At 37.5% G+C, this 21,114-nt stretch overlaps 1 protein-coding gene across 1 annotated transcript in view; it reads left to right on the top strand.

Annotated features, from left to right (window-relative positions):
* The window catches only part of Srgap1 (SLIT-ROBO Rho GTPase activating protein 1), a 285,801-nt gene that overhangs the window by 202,100 nt on the left and 62,587 nt on the right, over positions 1 to 21,114 (top strand). Inside the window, exons 9-12 of the mRNA XM_027928469.2 lie at positions 9,163 to 9,360; positions 10,114 to 10,198; positions 16,464 to 16,491; positions 21,066 to 21,099. Of these exons, the coding sequence (XP_027784270.1) occupies positions 9,163 to 9,360; positions 10,114 to 10,198; positions 16,464 to 16,491; positions 21,066 to 21,099 (345 nt within the window). The remainder of the gene's footprint in view (positions 1 to 9,162; positions 9,361 to 10,113; positions 10,199 to 16,463; positions 16,492 to 21,065; positions 21,100 to 21,114) is intronic.

The raw sequence follows: 21,114 nt of genomic DNA, 5'->3' as shown, positions 1-21,114 counted from the left end.
CCTTGGTAGCTCTTTCCTCTACCATAAATAAGGGATTTGCCGCTATCCTCCTCTGATACAAGCAAGGGCAGAAAATTGACATATTGGTATCAAACCAAAATTGCAAGTAAAGAAACACAGTATAATTCTCTGCCTCTGTCCAAAGTTTACTGGAAAGACTTCAATTAACTAAAAACAATTACAACTGCCCAGCAAAAGCATCAACATTGAGGAATAATTTCATCCATGTATGCAAAAGCAGGGACACTGACGTTAAGCAGATCATGAAGCTTTTCACCAAATCTTAAGACTACTTACTATAAATAGTGGGCAGCACTGGACTGTAGGGGGTCCCCTCCAAGGGACTTTCTATGCTGAAAGCCCCCAGAGCATTTTGACCTGTGGACAAATTTTCTTTGTTCTACTGTGCTTCTTTTTTTAAAGTTAATGCTGTCACTTAAAAATGGGGAGTTTTGCATAAAACTATTAATATCTTGTTCATGAAAAAAGAAAAATCAAATTACACTAGGCCTCTTCCTCTGCAGGAGAATAACAGGCTGGAGCTGAGCAAGGAATGCTCCCCTCTGAGAGGATGCACTTCCCCTTTGCCATGCTCTCCACCTAGCCCACTTGCCTCAGTTATCTCTTGGTTGACCCTTACAGATTTTAAATTTGCAACATCTGCTTAAAAACAAAGATATAAACATTTGTGAAATGGCTTCCATATACTCGTAAGTAGTAAAATCTGAAATGACACAAAAGTTTGCAGAGGAGTTAATTAAATTTGAGGATGGAAATTCAGAATGGATTGACATTTATTGTCATTTCACAATTCTACCTTTACCTGTTAATTTTTTTTTTAATGAGCTTTCAGTTTCATTATGTTACATTTGCATCCATGGTAACTCAGTCTGGTGATTGCAACTCCCAGTGAGTCCAAGAGTATTGGTAGATAAAAGTCTGCTGCCCCACAGCTTCTGCTCAATTTTTGGTTTTCTTTTTATTTACTTAAGATGATAACCTTTTTATTAAAACTGAAGCACTAATAAACATTACTCTTAAAGTCAACACTTTAAAAGCAAACTCAATCTAAGTAATCATTGATACTATTCTCATTATAAACATTTTCAAAACTCTTTCTGACCTAATGTCACACAGTCTTGTGTCTTCTTTCTCAAAGTTTGCTTTTAAGTTTTGTCATAGGGATTTCTGCTGAGGGGTGTTCCTGTTGCTGCTTTCTTTTAAAGCTAACCTCTGGAGCAATTCCCCAGATTTTACAGCACCCTTTTCTTAGAATTCCTCCTTCCTTCCATCATGTATACACAGCCAAAGAAAAAGGAAAATGAATGACAGGAAGTAAAGCAATTCTGTCCTTTGGATTTCTTAGGACAATGTCAGTTTTAAGCAGTTTGTTACATTTTTGGACCATTTGGTCCAGAAAATACAGTTTTCATCAGCATATCACTTCTTTGCTCTGTGTAGAACCTTCTCACAGGTGGAACAACTGAATTCTTAAATTATGCTAGTAGATTTACCACCCTGAAAAAAAAAAGAAGCTTGAAATTCCAACAACCAATTTGCAGTAGTGTTTAATGAACTAATATCCCCACATAAATTTTCCTAGCCCACTTAAAATCTTTCACCAGCAGCTTGCTAAGAAGTGTTTCACAAACTGTTCCAAAGATATATTCCTGACATGAGATGTTTTCAACAATAATGTGCAAGATTTTAGGCAAATACTGAGACAGTTTTCATGACACGGGTAATTGAGGGGGGAAGTAAGAGATATTTCAGTTTTATTCTCAATACCTAGGATAGAAAAATCACATTTCCCCTCCAAATTGCCTGTACTACCAATGACTGCAGCACAATCCCAGGTCACATAAATCACAGACCCTCATGGGAAATTTTCAAAATCTTCTAAAACAGTATGAGATATGGAGCTTGAAAACTACTTAGTTATAATGGCTGTTTTGTATCTTCTCTGTGGCCTTGAACTCTAATTATACTTATTTAAACATCTCCAACTTTCCTGTAACCTTCTACTAATGAGGGAACATGAGAACCTAACTGAAAGATAACTGCCATTCAATCCCTTGAGTGATATTATTATCTTGGCCAAAATTGAAAACAGGATTGACTTCCACTACAAACATATTAATATTTTTGGTTTAAAATAAGCTTTAACTCACCGAAGGGAGGGCCCTAACCCAGAAGAACCCCAAGGTGAATGAGGACAGTTTTTAGAAAGGGTACAAAAGGCATATGGTACTCCAAAGAAAATGGCGGAGCTCAGAATGACTCTCAACAAAGAAACCACCCATTGCTGGTATGTTGGCATTCTTTGGCATCCATGTGTTTGAAAATAGGATAGTTTTAACTTTTGCCATTCTTTCAACAAACATTTTCTGATAATCTGATGTAGTCCAAGCATTGTGCTAGTCACTGGAGCTAGATTAATAAGCTATCCCTGACTTCAAGTTAAACCCAGCGTAGGCAGAAAATTGACCTCTAAACTTGTGAGAAGTGGATTTAGGATCATGCTCCTTAAATCACAATCAGTATTGGGTATATCCCATGGGCCATTACATCAGAGGCAGGGTAGACTGCAGGAAAACAGATTTTCAGAGGTACAGCTGAAGGCAGAGATTTTGTTCAGAGAGCCCCTGGGCAATGAAGCTGTTTTGTTCCTTAAGTTATACTGTTGTTGAGAAAATGACTTTTGTTCCAAAAATTAGGAGATATCTGTATTTGTAAAGGTCCACTTAAATGCAGAAACATAGATTAATAGTGTGAATTCCTCTGGAATGGTGATGTGACCCCCTGCCCTCAAATTTGTAGGGCAGCAATGATTGAACTAGCTTTCCAGATCTGATAACACCTTATCCAACATAGATGTCTGTAACTGTGTCACAGGCAGAGGAACAAGGGAAGGCCACGACAAGATGCTGTCTCTCTGCTCCTCCATTTTGCCAACTGTAGCCTGCATTAGCACTAAGTTTGTGTACCATAAGCTAATTAACTATGGTATTAATGTGCATGTGTGTGTATGGTCCCTTTCTGCTAATTTTTAATACATCATAAATGACACAGTGCTATAATTGAAATTCATACAAGGTCGGTAATGGTGAAGGAGGGAGTAATTAAGTGGGGAGGGGAAGGAAGGATGAGGGTCACCTTTGCAGAGACAGTGATGGATCTTAGAGGATGAATAGGCCTGCGTCTGATGCAAGGTGCAAGGCACAGTGCCATCAGATAGTGTTGCGTGTGTCACAGCTTGAATTGTGTTACCCCCAAATTCACACAGGAAAGTCTTAGCCCCTAGTGACTCAGAATTAAGAAAAGGTCTTAACAGAGGTCACCAAATTAGAGTGAGGTCATTAGGGTAAGTCCTTAGCCCAATATGAGTGGTGTCCATACAAAAAGACGAAAATTTAGACACAAACACAAATAAAGAGAAGATGATATGAAGAGACACAGGAATAGGAAGGAGACAGCCATCTACAAGCCAAGAAGAGAGGCCTGAAGCATATCCTTCCCTCTCAGAATCAGAAGGAACCAATGCACAGGCACACACCTTTATTTTGAATATTTAGCCTTCAGAACTGTGAGACAGTAGATTTCTGTCAATTAAGTCCATGATTTGTCCTACAAAACTAATTTGTGTTTGGGGAATGATATCCCCCAAAGACTTTCTTGTTCTCCCCAAAAGTTGTAATGTCCTGGGGGAAGGGGTAGAGAGCCAGTCTACAAAAGGCCAGCAGAAGGGACCACTCCATCATTCATTTCCATGCCCAGATAGAGTGCAGGCCGCCTGGACGGCTCCTTGGTGCAGTAGATGTACACCTTGGATTTTCACGAATTCCTTGTCAAGTCTTTGACCTCTCCCCCTACCAAAGCCAACTGAATTTTCTTTCTGCTGATGTGAAGTTACCACAAGCCTTGTGTTTGCTTCGTTGTATTCCTACCCCACCCATTCCCATGGCATCATGTGTCAGAGCTGGTGTTATTCTTCAAGAGCATCCCATGGAATGATATGTAGTCTCACCCGTAGTATCTGGTGACTTCTGTCACATCCTTTATTCTTCTTGACAATCCCAAATGTGCTTGTAACACCATTGCTTCTAAGAAAGAAGTTGAAAAAACGAAGGAAAACATTAATTTGATTCTTCTGTGCATATTCTGTACGTGTGCATTGGATACTGGTGCTGTGACTGGTTTTACTACCCACCAGAACACGGTTCTAATGAATCCTTGTTCTGAAGCCATCTGTCTCATAAACTATGTCAACATACTTTATTTTGGGGATACTAGAGATTGAACCCAGGCTTGCTCTATCACTGAGCTATATCCCCAGCTTTTTTGTGTTGTTGAAGTTTTAAATTTTGTTACAGGGTCTGACTAGGTTGCTCAGTCTGGCCTTGAACTTTCGATCCTCCTGCCTCAGCCTCCCAGTAGCTGACATTACAGGCATCTGCCACCACACCTGCCCAGTGAATATACTTTAACTGCCAAATTCCAAAAAATTGTAGATTATTTTAATGCAAACAATAAATGCAGATTTTTATTTTAGGCCATGATGACTTTTTGTTTTGTTTGGGTGATTTTTCTTTTTTCCCTATTTTTGGTTTTGGGAGCTTTTTCTTTTGTCTTAATTTTAATTGGCACTGTGTTTTAATTAGAAGCCTAATTAACCTTATCACACCTCACATAACTTTATTTTTACACTCCACCAAAATCTTAAGAATATTATGTACCTTTCAACTTTCTATATCCTTTGAAGTTTTGCTGTGCTTTATGTAGTTACTTCTGGTTTGTTTTTCATTTAAACCATTTCCAAAAAAAAAAAAAAAAAAGATGAGCCCTCCACTTCTGATGCTTCAGTGCTTTTCAAAGGTGTCCCAGCATCTTCATTCCCATCGGTATTTACGATCATTTCTTAACCAAGGTCTCCTGGCTCACTTTTCCACCTTCTGTGTCTTTCCCTTTTGTTCATGAGGTCAGGAATTTCTTTTAAAATGTAACTCTGAGCCAGGCTTGGTGGTGCATGCCTATAATTCCAGTGGCTGGGGAGGCTGAGACCAGAGGATCTTGAGTTCAAAGTCAGCCTCAGCAATAGTGAGATGCTAAGCATCTTAGTGAGACCCTGTCTCTAAATAAAATACAAAATAGGGCTGGAGATGGGGCTCAGTGGTTGAGTGCCCCTGTACTTAAAAAAAAATCCCCTGTTCAATCCCCTGTACTTTAAAATAAAATGAACTCTGAACTGTCACTCCCATTCCTTATAGATATCAGTGGCTCCCTAGTGATCCTCAATTGAGAGTGAGGTGTTAGGGCCTTATTATAGCAGTTTATCTCCTCTAAACATTCTCCTTTTACCCACATAAAACTAGTTCTTGTAGCCCAAAGGGGCTGCTGGGGCTTCTCGCTTCTTCTACCTGGAGCGCCGTTTTTTCCAGTGAATTTCTATTTATTCTTCAACACCTGGCTCAGAACTTACCTCTTCAGTTCTGTCTTCTGCGACCTCCTCAGATGGCACAGTCTAATCTCTCCCCAGTGCTTTCTTACACATTTGTAAGTATCAGGAGTGTAGTTGAATAAAGTAGTAATCATGCTTATGTAATGACATTTCACTTGTTATATGTAGGCGTAAGTAAAAGGCTTTCATTTTTTTAATGTGACTATAAAACCTAAAGAGCTATAAAATAGTCAAATACCTTCAATATTTAATTATTCTTTAGTATTTAAAAATCATATATAAAATTATGTTTTAATTTAGAAATATGGTTTATTTTTCATTCTCACAATTTTACAGAGACTTTTCATATTTTCTGATACTGTATTTGTCATTACCAGAGCCACATTTTGAGTCATAAGGAATACTCTCACCAGAGTACACCTTCTTCACATCTATTAGTTTGAGATATTATACTTTAAAAAACTCATGCATGATGCTATCATTAGAAATTTTCCCACAAGCCACAAGAACCCATTTGACTATAGATATATAATCATAACCTCCTTAAAGTAATTATTTACAGCATTATTTTTTAAAATGATCTCAAGTATGCTTTTTTCCAACGTCTGTCTTTTGCTTTGTGCTTACTCCCAGAAATAATTAAGCCTCTTACATTCCTTTTTCCCTTTTTAGTAATCCTATCATAATGACCTTTTTAAACATCCAAACTAGTACTGATAGCTATTGTTTATTCACTAAATACTATGAGGCTATTTTTTTTTTTTAATAATCAAAACGATATCCACTTCCTACAATGGTGGACTGGGTCACTCAGCTAGTTCTTCCTTTCACATTTTATTATCCAGGACAAGGTGATTAGCCAAACCTGAAGCTCGTGACACAGGAAACTACATCTTCCCAAAAGGAAGGCTCATCCAATATTTCAAACAATAATAAAATCTAGCTATTCTAAACCACTACTGTCCTCAATGGTTTGGGAAAATAAATATTCTCTTTGGAGACTGATAACTTCACTTTAGGCCTCAAATAACTCTACAAAAATGTCCAATAAAAGTAATAAAGCACAAGAGGAAACAATAATGAGTTATATCCAGAAGAATAACAGAGAATAAAGATCTACAGAAGCTTCAAATTTTGAGATTATTGGACACAAATTAAAAAGGGCTGCTTACAGTATTCAAGAAGATTAAAAAAACAAGCTTAGATTTCAACAGGGAACAATAGCAATAAAATAAAAGATTTGAAAATGAACCACATAGGAATTTGAGAACTAAGAATTACAATAAGCAATGAAATCAGTGAATGTTTTAACTTCAGATTAGACACATCTGAAGAGTGAATTGTCAAAGTAGAAGAAAAAGCAAGAGAAAATAATCAAAATGAAGTATGTAAAAATCAAAGGATATAATAATGGGAAACAAAGATAAGAGATTTAGAGAACATAAAGAATTCTAGTATAATAATTGATTTGCTCACCACCCAAAAAAGTATTCTATAATTGAAAAGAGAAAGTCTGAAAACTTGGCACAGTTTATGAAAAAAATCACAAAGATTCAAGAAATCCAAAAAATTCCAGGCCAAATATATAGTTTTGAATTTATTTATTTATTTATTTTTATTTTATTTTAAGTTTTGGTTTTTTTTTAAAGAGAGAGAGAGGGAATTTTTTAATATTTATTTTTTAGTTTTCGGTGGACACAACATCTTTGCTTGTATGTGGTGCTGAGGATCGAACCGGGGCCGCACGCATGCCAGGCTAGCGCGCTACCGCTTGAGCCACATCCCCAGCCCCTATTTTATTTTAAGTTTTATGACCCAGGGTACTAAGCAAAATATATTTTTAAAATCCTTACCTAGATGCATTATGTTGAAACTGTAGAATTCCAAAGATGAATTGAAAACTTAAAACTCCTGGAGAAAAAAGGTTTCATCCAAAGTAATGACAGACTGACAGTAAACATCTCACTCGATAAGAACATGGAAGCCACAGGAAATTGCAGTGGTACCTTCCATATACAGAAAGAAAATAACTGCCAAGTAGAAAAATATCTTTCATAAGTGAAGGTGAAATAAAGGATGTTTTCAAATGAAAAACAGACTCATACTAAAAGAATTTTTAAAGGGTACTCAAAATACAAGGAAAAGAGATCAAAGAATGTAATAAATATATGAATAAAGCTAAGTGAATATTGATTGTATAAAACAATAACTAGTAATGTCTTATTTAAATATATGAAAATATTTACCTGCATGTCCTATTCAATCCATTACAAAAATAGCATATAAATCTGGAGGAGGAAGATAAAGCTATCAATTTACATTAAACTTTGATAAACAAAGGCAGGCCTATGACCTTTGGTAAGTAAGATAGATTTTTAAAACGTCCTGGAAGATAAATAAATAAAAAGGCTCCTAGAAGATAACATAGAACAGTATCTTCCTGACCATGTGATAGGAAAATATTTCTTAAATGGGACACAAAAAGCACCAATCACAAAGGAAAGAATCAATAAATTGATTACATTAAAATTGGAGACTGTTCATCTAAATAACAGTGAAAGTCATGGCACAGAGTGGGAAAAGGCATTTATAACATGCATAATTAACAAAAGACTCATATCCATATCTGTAAATCAGTGAGAAAAAGACTCATCACAGGAGAAAACTGAGCAAGAGATTAGAACAAAGCACACCTAAGGAAGGAGATCCAAACTGCCTTAAAACTTTGTTCAGTGACATACATCAAGGAAAAGCATGTGGAAACCCCATGGAGATACCACTGCTCAGTGATTTAAACTGAAAAGACCAAAAATATTAACTATTGATGAGGATAGGAATTCTCCTACCTGCTGGTGAAAATATAAACTTCCACAGTCACTGTGGAAAACATTCTGGCAATACTCCTCAGCAGGAATTCTATCCATTTATATGAGGCCCAACAAAATTGCATTCATAGTAGCATTATTCATAATAGCCAAAAACTAAAAATAAATTCTCTATAAATAGCTAAGGGATAGAGCACTTGCGTAGCATGCCTGAGGCCCTGAATTCAATCCCCAGCACCACAATAAATAAATAAATAAACTAACAAATAAATAAATGTGATATAATGTGGTCTTATAGTAAATGTTCATCTACAAAGTACCATACCCATAAGAAATGAATGAATCTCACTAACATTGAGCAATCGAAGCAAGACAAAGAATACATGCTGTAGAATTCCATTTATGCAAAGTACAAAAATGGACAAAACTAATATGTTGTTAGAAATCAGGGGACCTTGGAGGAAGAGGGAAGAGTGTGTGGAAGTGGGTAACAGAGGTTTCTTGTCTGTTGTTTATGGTCACAACAGTTGTCCACTCTGATCATTCATCAGGCTGTACACACATGGCCTCTATTTTTCAGCATGTAGTTTCACTTCAGTTAAAAAGATTATTTAAAGCAAAGGAGTAATTGTGAAAACCCGTGATCTCTGAGATTTAAATATAAAGTGTTGTATATTTCAGTAAATTTCAAAGGAATCCTCCCCTTACTTTGGTGATGCGAGGTATTGATGACCTGTCTCTCTCCCCTAATAGGCTCTGAACTCCTTGGGAGCGGGCCCCCGTGTCCTCATCTCTGCTTGACACAGTGGACTCTCACTGAGTAGATGTGGGATCTGTGAAACAATGTACTAAACCTGAAAAATATATTTCTGTTCCAAGGTCAAAAAAACTACTGAAGCCACCTTGCAGACAATACAAGATATGGTCACCATTGAGGACTACGATGTATCTGAATGTTTCCAGCACAGCCGCTCCACAGAGTCTGTGAAGTCCACTGTCTCTGAAACCTACCTGAGCAAACCCAGCATCGCCAAGAGGAGAGCCAACCAGCAGGAAACCGAGCAGTTCTACTTCATGGTACTCCCATTGCTCCCCCAGCCACTCTTGACAGGGCCCAGATCCACAGTTCCCTAGTGCTCCTTCCATAACTGCATCAGAATCATCTGGGGTCTTGATTAAGATATGGACTCCTGGGGCTGGGGTTGTGGCTCAGCGGTAGAGGCCTAGCATGCACGAGGCACTGGGTTCCATCCTCAGCACCACATAAATGTAAAATAAAGATATTGTGTCTACCTAAAATTAAAAATAAATAAATATTTTTTTTAAAAAAGATATGTACTCCTATCCACACTCAGAGTTCCTGATTCATTCAGTCTTGATAGAATTAGGAGTTCACGAAGAAGTTAAGACTGCTCTAAAAACAGGACCTTTAGGGGCTGGGGTTGTGGCTCAGTGGTAGAGACCTTGCCTGGCACACATGTGAGGCACTGGGTTCGATCCTCAGCACCATATAAAAATAAATAAAGAATTGTCTCCATCTACAATTAAAAAAACAAATTTAAAAAAAAAAAGACCTTTAACTGCTTATTAAAATGCAGATTTGATTTCGGTGGGTCTGAGGAGGAAGGGGCCTGAGAGTCTGCACCTAATAGGCTCCCAAGTGATGGCTGATACTGTCAGACTGCAGACGTGCGCATGTTGAGTAGCACAATTCTAGAATCGAGAAGATAAAAGTGACTGGGCTTGATATCTCTTATGAAAAGTTCCTTGACATTGAATAGTTTGAAAACTTAAAAAAATATATTTTTACCTTTCAATTGCCTTTTGCAGAAACTTAGAGAATATTTGGAAGGCAGTAATCTCATCACAAAACTTCAAGCCAAACATGACTTGCTGCAGAGGACTCTTGGAGAAGGTCAGTTATGTGGACTTTGTGGAAAGATAATGTGGATTATGTATTGTATCATGAGTGTATTCCATAAAGAGTGAATCATATACCTGCAATTTAATAAACAACACTATGTGTTTAGAATTGTTTTTATCTGTGCCTGTGATGATCAAGTTCTCCCCTCAATCCTTTTTTTTTAAGCTTGGTGGTGAACTTGAGGAATAGTCAATCGAGGGAGGGCTGACAACTAACACAGAGCTCCTGTGGGATCTTAGAGCATGTTGCTCTGATGGGGGACATTGGGAGGGCCTTACTTGCTGCCACCTGCTGACCCCAGTCACTTACTCCTTCCCTTCTTGGGCTTCTCCAGCCCCACCCCTGTTTGTTTTAATGGGCTGGTCTCTGTTGTTCCATCTATTGACTTTTTGGACTCTGGAAACCAGCTAAACGAGTTTGGGTGATTTTTTTTCCCTCTTTTATTAGTCATTCTTGGTAGTTGAGAAATAATAGTATAAGTAGATTGCTGTGTCTAATAATAAAAACAAATGCAAGAGTTAATGCTTATATAAGACTTTCTCTGGGCGGGGCATTGTTTTGAACTATATTCTTAATTGAGCGCTCTTAGTTTCTTCATTTTTACAAATGAGCAAAATGGACTAAAAACATAGGGGACTTGTGTAAATGCTGTTCTTTCTCCTTTTGTCTTTATGAAATTTAAAAGGAAAAAATAAATACAAAGGCCTCAGAGTATGCAACTTTAATTATCTTTTATTTACACTAGATCCTGCTAGACATTCTAAAAAGTAAAAGAAAATTTAGAAGAGGGTGAGAAATGAGTGAAATGAGTGGAGTGATAGAGTCAAAAAGAGATTGCCACACATAGACCTGTACCCGGGCCTCCTATCATTCCGGAATCTTCCTTGCCCAGCAGTATTCCCATCACCTGTCTCATCTTTTCCTCTAAAGAACCCGTCAACACTGGGGAATGACCACATGGAGAAAGGTTATCATGACCTAAGCCTCCACATATTACACAGTTAAGATGTCCTATTCCAAAACAAAAGGCCAATTTTACCTAAGAGAAAATATTTAAACTACTGAAAAGTGACTAAAAAATAAAACAACCAAATGCAATGTGTGGCCCTTCATTAAATCCTGAATCAAAAAACAAAAGTTATGAAGGACATCTTAAGCACAATGGGAAAATAAATATAAACTTTATATTATTGAATTAATGTTAATTTTCTTAGTTATGATAATGGTACTGTGATTATAAAGAATGGTCTTATTCTTAAAAACACCCACTTTAGTATCATTACTTTTAAATGGTTCAGAAAAAGACAGATGATAAAACCTGTGTGGTAAGTGTGAACAACTGGGAAATGTAAACAAAGGGTATAGGATATTCCTGGTACTATTCTTTCAACTCTTCTGTAGGTTTGAATTAAAAAAAAAAAAAGCCTTTTTATCTCAATAGTTTTCTCACTGAGCAATTGTGTCACTTTTTTTCCCTTCTCCCTCATAGTGTCATGTAAATTCTTCCCCTACCCCTCATTTATCATAAATGCCTGATATTTTAAGCAATAACTTCAAGGTCAGTTGCCAGCCCCGAAGCATAAATTATCAAGTATAGAAGAATGCTTTCAGACACAAAGCTTTTCCCTACAAGTCTGAAGTCCTCCTGTCTTTAGAAATTGTTGAGTTTGAGAGAATTCAGTACTGTGGGTAAATTAAATTCATTCTTGGCGCTTTATGCAGACACGTGTTAATGTGGCTTAAAGCCACGTTCTGAAACTTTGATGGGACTTATTCAACATAATTTCTCCTAGGTCTCCTAGAGAGAAAGCCCCAATAGTTTTTACGTGTCATTTTACATGTCATTCTTGGATAGAGCTATATTTTGGCCAATTTGCTGAGTCTGTATGCCAGATTCTGTCTCTAGCTGCTGTGCTGTGTAAAGCCACATTATGTCTTGTGAACCCTAAGCCAGAAATTCTTCGTCTTAGAATTTTCTTTCAGTGGGTTCCAGTGTCCCACAGTGCCACACTATGTTCAGGTGTCCGAGATCTTCACTGCCTTCAGTTTCTTCTGCAGAAGGAACTGGATGGCTTTCATGTGGTGGCCGCAGACACACTGGGCTCTGCCCACAGGTTGCAGACCTCTGTATTCCCCAGTCCTGCCCCTCAAGCAAGCTTGGCAACACACCAGTTTCTGGTCAGTGGCTGGGTTTGTCACCCAGAGAAAATCTGAGCATGGTAGACATGCTCCACCTTTCAGTTGTGACCATTGTAAGTCTGCTGGCTTTCCATGCAAGCCCTATTCACATTAATTCGCTTATACTAAAGGAGACCAGGGGATTTAATGGCACCTGTCCCACGGTGAAGTAATCCAATGGTGAGCCCTTAGGAAGGGATCCAAGTCCTGATTTGGTTAAATAAGGTTAGTAGGACAGGATGAAGGGGCATGTTTGGGGACAGTCTTGACTTTTGAGATAGAAATCACCTCTCTGAATTATACTAGACTCACTGCTGCAAAAACTGCCTTCATGGTAAAACAAATAGAGCCTAACCCCAGGATTCAGCAGTTGATCGTGCACAGCTGAGACTCTAACTACAGACATGTGTTTGGCCTGCCGTACTGCTCGCTTTTGGCAGGCTACCAGTGGCCCAGTAAGTTCTGTGCTTTACAACATTGTGAAACAACTACATGGGGCTCTTAAAGTGACACTGTCAAAATTCAGAATTCTAAATCTTCAAAAAGTATTAATATAGAAAGAAACACATAATGAGCTCTTAAAGCCACACTCACCGTCACCTTCTTCATCCTTCAGCAATACCACTATATCTTTTTGTGATGTCATTTGTTTTTAAATCCATTTGATTGATGATAGTAAATGAAATATACATCTATAAAACTGAGGTTATTTTTCAGTAGTGAGCCTTAATATTCACATTGGCTTCTTTGTGTACATAAGGAGCTAAGAGCGTGTAAATATCTATAAAAACCTTTTGCTAAACCCAGAAAATCTGACAGTGAGAGCCGAGTTCTATGTTACATTGTTTTCTGCCCTGGGCCTAAGGAATTCAATGGGGTATCTTCACGTAATCCATTGTCTGTCTTTGAGTAGGAGTACAAACATACTTTCAAAAGACAAGCTGATTGTGAATAATTATGTCTTCTTAGAAAAGCACTGAAGTAGTTGGTATTCTTAAGGAAGAAAAGAACTGGGAAGTGACGCCAGGAATCCTCATCAGTCATTCATTAGGACAAATCTGTGGTGTCTCCATCCAGTTTGAGCTGTGCATATTTTAAATATTTTTCTCTCGCTTTTTTTTTTTTTAATCTCGAGTTGCCACCAAATTGTGCGTCGTTTTTTCCCTTTTGCTATATAGAGACACGATGCATTTAGGTGTGAAAAATAATTCACTTCATAATTCTCAAGTGAAATTTAAGAGTAATCAAAGGGAGTGTATGTACCAAGAAAGTTAATCCTGGGTCATTTTATTTCCTCCAAATGTCTTGTATGGGAGAGGAAGGCAGTGTGTGGCTCTGTAGTTTTCAATAATTAAATAGGCTTCCAAAGAAAATGCTTGAAATCTAATCCTCAGACCACTGGAAGCTTTCACATCTCTTTGGGAAGGAGAGCCTTCAAAGCCTGTGCATTATTGATCTATTAATGATGATACTGATTAAAAAATAAAACCTCATTCATCAGCTGAGACACACTGAGGTCTATTAGCTGAGAAAACGATGGATGTGGTGGTGCATGCTGTGAGTGATAGTTCTTGCAAAGCTTGCTCTTGGTTCATTACTCAAAACTTATCTTTTATAGGTTTATAATTTTTTATTTCATGCTATTAACTATAGATGGATGGAGCAAAATAATTTTAAGCCACTTTATATAATCATCCTTTTCTAAATCTAGGGAATAACTTGATGGGATATTTTAACAACAAAAAAAGAAAAATATTCAAGTTTTAAAACACTTCACTTCTTAGTATTATCATCAGCATCACTACCATTGACTCACTTGAAAATGATTAGCCTGTATTATTTAAGGTTTCAGATATTTGCTAATTTAATAATTTTCATATTTATGTAATGTTTTTAGATTTACTAAAACCTTTATGATTTTTTTAATTCTTCTAGGACAGACAGAATCATAATCCATGATTCATACTTTTCCTATAGGATTACTCAAAGTGTTTTCCAGGAAAAAAGACTCACTTTTTTTTTCTGTTTGTTTGTTTGTCTATTTGTGGTGCTGGGATAGAACTCAGAGCCTTTGTGCATGCTAAGATGTGCTATACCACTGAGAGCTACATCCCTAGCCCAAGACTTACATTTTTAAATTAGTACAGTTAGTGCTTGGGAGCTCAGAGTTAGAATTAAAACAAACCTGGATCTAGAGCCAAGTCCACCCCTTACTAATAGCATGACCCTGGATAAGTCCTTTCTCTATGTGCTCAGTCTCTTTTGTAAAAGAAGAATAAGGTTATTGTGTAGAGTATTTAATATAAAGTGCTTAGTACACTTTACAATATTTGTTGCTTAATTAATACTTAGAACTGTTATTATCACAGTGTGTAAAAAATATTAAACATCTTGATATTTTTATTTTTACATATATATATATATATCATATCATATCATACTTTTATTGCATAATAAAGCATGCAACATGACAATACAGAACAGCACAAGCCACATAGTTGCTTGAACCTCAACCATTTTCTCATTCTACTAGTTCACCCTTGGTGATCTCAGTCAGCTCCTATGGTCCCAGGACAACCTAACTGGTAGTGACTCAGATCTTTACCTCCATCCCTGTCCTCTCTGTGCCTTAACCTTATCTGGCCAGATTTCTGCTGGACACTTCCATTTGACGGTCTACAAATCCCCAAATGTCAGCCCACTGTCTGTCCCTCTCCTTCCCAGTAGTTCTCTTCCATTCATGAATATCTATGTTTTTTCTGCAGTTCCGTGTAAATGTTCCCTTTGTTCTTCTCCCAAGTAGCAGAAGGTCAGCAGAAGAAAAGAACCTATACTTAAAAAATAAAACCTAAAAGGACCTATAGTTAAAAGACAGAATCAGGTAGAGGAAGAGGAATCAGGTTCTTTCCCTTCCCCCTTATTTCCACTCCAACTCTGGCCAAGAACTAATTCTGTCAACACTTATAGCAACCTAAATCTATCTATGTTGAAAAAGGTGTTCTCTGATATTATCTGTTGCCCCCTGCTTAATCACTAGATAAAAATCAAACACTTCATGTCACTTTTTATTCAAGAGCAGATAGAGCAGCAGGCTCTGTTACAGCCTGGAGTCTTCATCCACCATTCCCAAGAAGTCAGCTTTCTCTACAATGTGAATCTGCACTACAAAAGTATTATATATCATATACTTATAAGGCCTTGCCTATAAGTCTGAATCACTGCATTATGTTATAATGACCCGAGCTCACCCATTTTTGCTGCAATATGACCTTCCTCTGCCAGCTATATGTTCAAGCTGTTTCAGAATCAATCATCATTTTGCAAACAAACCAGCTGAATGGTTCAGCTCTCCCAAACCTCTTCTCCACCCAGAATGTAAGAAAGAGCAGACAGCAGCCATTGACACATATAAGCTTGAAATTAGAGCAGATCATGTGAGTGCTATGAAAATTCAGCCCTGTTATTTAAAACAAGTCAAGAAGCCCAAATGTCTAAGAAGCAATTCCTACTTTAAGTGACAGAACTCTATGAAAGGCTTTTAGCTTTCAAGTTGCTGGAATGCAGTATAATTTAATGTTCTTGTACATTATTATCTGCAAATGTCATTTCTGCTTAGAGAATGCAACTTCTCTTACAGTGCCCTGATTTCATGTCACAGAAGGAATACCAATTTTGTCTAAAGGAAATGGAGTTGTCTCAACTGTTTGACCTCATACTTCTCCCCAAATATCATTCAAGACAGAATAACTAACATGCAAATCTTGGATATATTGTATTTTTATTTTGTGTTAAAAATTAGAGTCAAGTAGCTAATTCTTGTTAAAAAAAAAAAACTACCTCAAATTATCAGATGAAATGTTTACCTCATCTATAGAATTAATTAAAATTGTGTAAATTTCATGCAATATTGACTTTGAATTATTTGTCTACCTTTATATGGTATACTCATGCTTGCTACCATAAAATGTGTAAGTTAAAAACTCAGTATCTTAAAATAAGGGACAGATGATATAAAAGACTATCAAATCGACTCTACTGATTCCATTGAATTTACTAATTTTATTTTCTGTTTCTGCAGGTCATAGAGCTGAATATATGACTACAAGGTAGGAAGATATTTTATTATAATTGATAATGTATCTCACTTCCTTTTCTATTTAACAAGAATCAAATACTTGGGGTTCTCACCAGATTAGATACACTCTAGAATATCTGAGGGTTTCCCAGTGGAATTTTAAATCTTCTTTAATAAGCAGAACCAGTGTCAAAGACCTCAGCTGAACAGGTTTGGTTTATCCAATCCAAACACATTAAGTTTTTAAAAATATTATGACAAGACTTTTGATTTGATAATTTAGTTAACATACAATATGATATGTATATCTACCGCAGTAGTAAGTAGAAAGTATTAGTTACAGCCAGGCTGGGTGGTACATGCTTATAATCCCAGCTACTTGGAAGGCAGAGGCAGGAGGAAAGTTTGAGGCCAGCCTGGGCAACTTAGTGAGACCCTGTCTCAAAATAAAAATTTAAAAGGACTGTGGATGTAGCTCAGTGGTAGAGCACTTTCCTAGCATGTGCAAAGCTCTGAGTTCAATACTTACTCCTATAAAAAAGAAAAAAACAAAGGAAAAAGGAAGGGAGGAAGGGAATAAAAAGAAAAAATTAGTTCCTTTGTGCTTCTACTTTGTCTTATGTCAGATAAAAAGTAGAACAATATTGAACACACAGGATTTTTAGCTTTCTGCTAAACCCTTTATGGTTCACTTTAAAAAGTGAAATTTTGGCTGGGCATGGTGGTGCCTGTAATCCAGTGGCTGGGGGTGGCTGAGGTAGGAGGATCACAAGTTCAAAGCCAGCCTCAGCAATTTAGTGAGACCCTAAGCATCTTAGCAAGACCCCATCTCAAAATATAAAACATTTTTAAAAAAGGGCTGGGGATGATGCTCGGTGGTTAAGTGTCCCTGAGTTCAATCCCTGTTTTTTTGTTTTTTTAAGTTGAACTTCTAACACCTACAACCCATTGCTTTTTTTTCCCCTTACCTTTCATAGAAGGATTTTGAAGTTACTGTTAGGAAAGAAAAGCCATTTTGGAAGCTGATCCTGATTTGGATTGGAGAACACTTGTCCCTGCTTTTATGTTTCTATGGTACCATTTGTACAATAGCCAGAAATTATTCTAATTGATAGCAAGACTTTGGACTTTTGAAGGCTGTTTCAGTTTTGTTCTGTTTGAAGTAAGAGGTTTTTAGAACATTGGTGTATCTGGCAATTTGGTTTTCAAGGTTCTATACTGTTAGACAATTGATTCAGAAGGAAGTTCCTCTTACTTCCTGGTGAATTAACTGGAAAGATAAAGCTACTCACTTTTCTAAACTTATCAAAAAAAAACTGCTGAGGTTTTTCTTTGGTTTGTCAGTGACAAAGAGGAATATTGCTTCTGCTAGTAGTATGCAGCTTATGGAGATAATTTTTACATATACTATCTCTTTAGACCATCATTTTTTTCCTGCTGTTTCTAGGTTATGACTCATGTAAGCAACTAAAAATATTTAAAGTCTTCCAATGTAGTATTTTGCAATAAAAACTGTAATTGCCAAATAAGCTAGATATTCACATCAACCTGACAATACTTCCTCTCATGTGGACAAACCCATTCAGGAAATCAAACTGCCAGGAAGTCGAAGTTGTGTGATAGGCACAGAGCCAAAATGAGTCAGGCAGCTGGGAGCTGAATAGCCTTGACTCTGTTCACCTGATATGGGCAGAGTGGAACCAGAACTGTGGGCACCCTATTCTGCACCTCTGCCAAGAAATTGACTTTGATAGGTATTCATGCAGTTAATTTTATTCTAAGTCCCTCTCACAACTTTAGTTTCTTCACGTTTATCTCATACTTTAGAACCTTTGGGACAGACAATCTGCAGGTCTTTAGTAGAAATATCAAGACATCCCTGTTAGCTCCAGCTACGATTGCCTTGTGTCTTCCAATCATTCAGGAACAAATATCCAATGCCACTGGAGGCTTTGTCTCCAGCTACAGAATTTGGTAATCTCACGAATCAGTGACCAAATTCTGATCCCCTTAGCTTCGACAGGTACTCCAGATATCACCAAACGTACAGCTCTGTTGAATCTTGTAATAATTATGTTTTCCAGTTTCTGTATGTCATGCTTTGATATCTTGGGTCGTTGCCAAATCTGGAGGGACTGCCTCTCCCAGTTAGTCAGGTCTTTACCAGCCAATACAGAGTCCACATTAGAGTCCACCTCCTTCATCAGATTCTCACCCAGGACTACTGTTTCCCCTTGCCTCGGGGCCAGGAATAGACTAGGGATAGTCACAGTGTCACAGAGCCCATGGAAATTATTCAAATCCACCTCTCTGAAACCTGTTGATCCTGTTTCTCCCCTTCCTTCCCCAGGGAAAACCACAACAATGGTTCTTACCCACATTTCCCCCTTGCTCCCTCTGCCTCCCAACCCATGCTGCTGCATCCATGAGTGCCTCTCCCCAACCCCAGACAGAGCAGCAGACTGTGGGCCCTCCTCTGGGAACTGGAAGTCACAAACCAATGGCAGTCATCTCTTGATCTGTTGACTTCACCATACCTACATTTTAAAACATTTACAAAATAGTGAAAATGTGAGTGAAATCAAATATATATGGTTAAACTCCTTGGTGGTTAGTTGTTTTGCTTTTTCATACCTACCAGATTTCTTACCCCAAGAGTGGCACTTAATTTAGAGTATAAGAGATTTCAAAAATTTTCAGCTGTGGTAGATCATGACTTGCTGCTTGATCGAATTTTCTATATTCATTTTTACATATTTGAGAAGGCTCCTCTTGGGCTGTGAGACACTGTGACACCTCTGGTACTGCTGCATTAGTCCTCTAAGCCCACCTGCTGGGAGAGTCTTAGAATTTAGCTATGAAAGGCTTTCTCAGCAGGTTCATTCCTCTGCATCTCTTGATTGCTGTGGTAGTACTTTTTGAAGCCATTTGAGCTTCGACATAAATTTTTGGGATTTGGTTTCTAAACTAGACTTTCTGAATTTGAACAAAATGAATTAAAAAGATGATTCTTCCTAGACAGTCTATTGTTTAATGGAGAATTTTGCATTATTTCCCACTGTGTTGTGCATTGTCCTCGAAACCTTACGTTTAAGAGGTTTAAATTGGAATATCTGGAAAGAGGTGATGGGGCTCTTGTTCCATGTATTCCTTTCTGTGCAGATTTAGAAGTTGAGTCAGGTAATCCTGTCCCTCTTTCCTCTAAAGGGAGAAGGCAGAAAAAGAGTGCCTCCCTCCAATTACAGTGCAGGGTTTCTAAATACAGTACCTGTGCCCTGCATGTGCATATGTCAGATAGACTGGCTTACCCACCAAAGCAGTCAGACAGACAGATGGAAAGAGTACGGAACAGCATAAATGAGTGCATCCTCATGATCTACAAATATTTAGGTGATAAGACAATTTGTTCTACAGGAATAATTATTCATCTGAGCCTGTGTCCCCAGTCAGAACCAGCAAACTCTTATTTTTTTTTCCTCATTTGTGACCCATTAATAGTTAACATAAAATCCCATTAATACTTAAGGGGTACTGAACAGATGTGATATTACTTACACTAAAAAATTATATTGTAGCTAAAAATTTTATATTTAATTTCTCATTTGGGGATGTATGAGAACCCTAATTTTTACCACTGATTGTGTCTTACTATTTGACTTGTAAACCAAATAATAAGAACCCTACTTTATAACATTGGCCCAAATAGTTCATATTCCATTTGGTAATGCTTATCATTTTTAAATAAACTAGCAAACAAATGCCAGCTACGACTATAAGAAAACATAATCTAAAGGAATAGCTTATATGTTTTTTGATACATAAGTAAAAGTAAATAAATGGGAAGGGGTGGGACTGTTTTTCCTGTGGGTGGGGGTGGGGAAGGAACCCAAGATCCCATGTTTTGTAATTCTGATGTGACCTTCGGGTGTTTCATTTATTGTTTGATTTCTGCCATGCTCAGTAATTATATTCCCTTCCCTTAGGCCTCCAAATGTTCCCCCTAAGCCCCAGAAACACAGGAAGTCCAGACCCCGCTCACAGTATAATGCTAAGTTGTTTAATGGGGATTTGGAAACATTCGTCAAGGTACCGCACCAGCCATCTGGGTGGCTGATCTCCACGCTTCTCACTATAATGGTCTCAGCCTCTCATAAAAGGGGGGCAGGTCATTATGTCCGAGTCTATCCTGGGGCTCTCTGCTTTCCCAGAAAATCAATATAATATTTCCTGAAGTCAGAGAGGAAAGAATATTTGAGTTGGATACCTTCAAAAGAGGAAATAAATGTGGGTGTTGTCGTGTGAGCAAAAGAGAAAGCTCTCTTCTTTATTTAAAAAAAAAAAAAAGCCATAAATTGTAAAAAAAAAGGAAACAAGAAACCTGATAAGATGTTTTATTTTTCCTCATGTAAATGAGATGGCACAAAATATATTTTTAAAATCCATTTGTTAGACTCGCTCTGAAGCACAGCGAGAGTTTTGACTTCTGATGACTTGAGGAATAAATTATATTGGATCAATTGTAAGACCCTGTGGTCTGTGTCTTGTATCTCTGCTGCGATTACTCTCTGTCTTCTTTTTCATCTGTGTTTCTGATAATGCTTCTAGCCGAGGACGAAGGAACTCGCACGCGAGGCACCAGGTATAGTGCTAGAGG

The sequence above is a fragment of the Marmota flaviventris genome, chromosome 3 (assembly GCF_047511675.1).
Source record: "Marmota flaviventris isolate mMarFla1 chromosome 3, mMarFla1.hap1, whole genome shotgun sequence".
NCBI classification, from domain to species: domain Eukaryota; kingdom Metazoa; phylum Chordata; class Mammalia; order Rodentia; family Sciuridae; genus Marmota; species Marmota flaviventris.
Note: the sequence above shows the minus strand (reverse complement) of the source record. Positions and strands in the feature narration are given on the sequence as shown.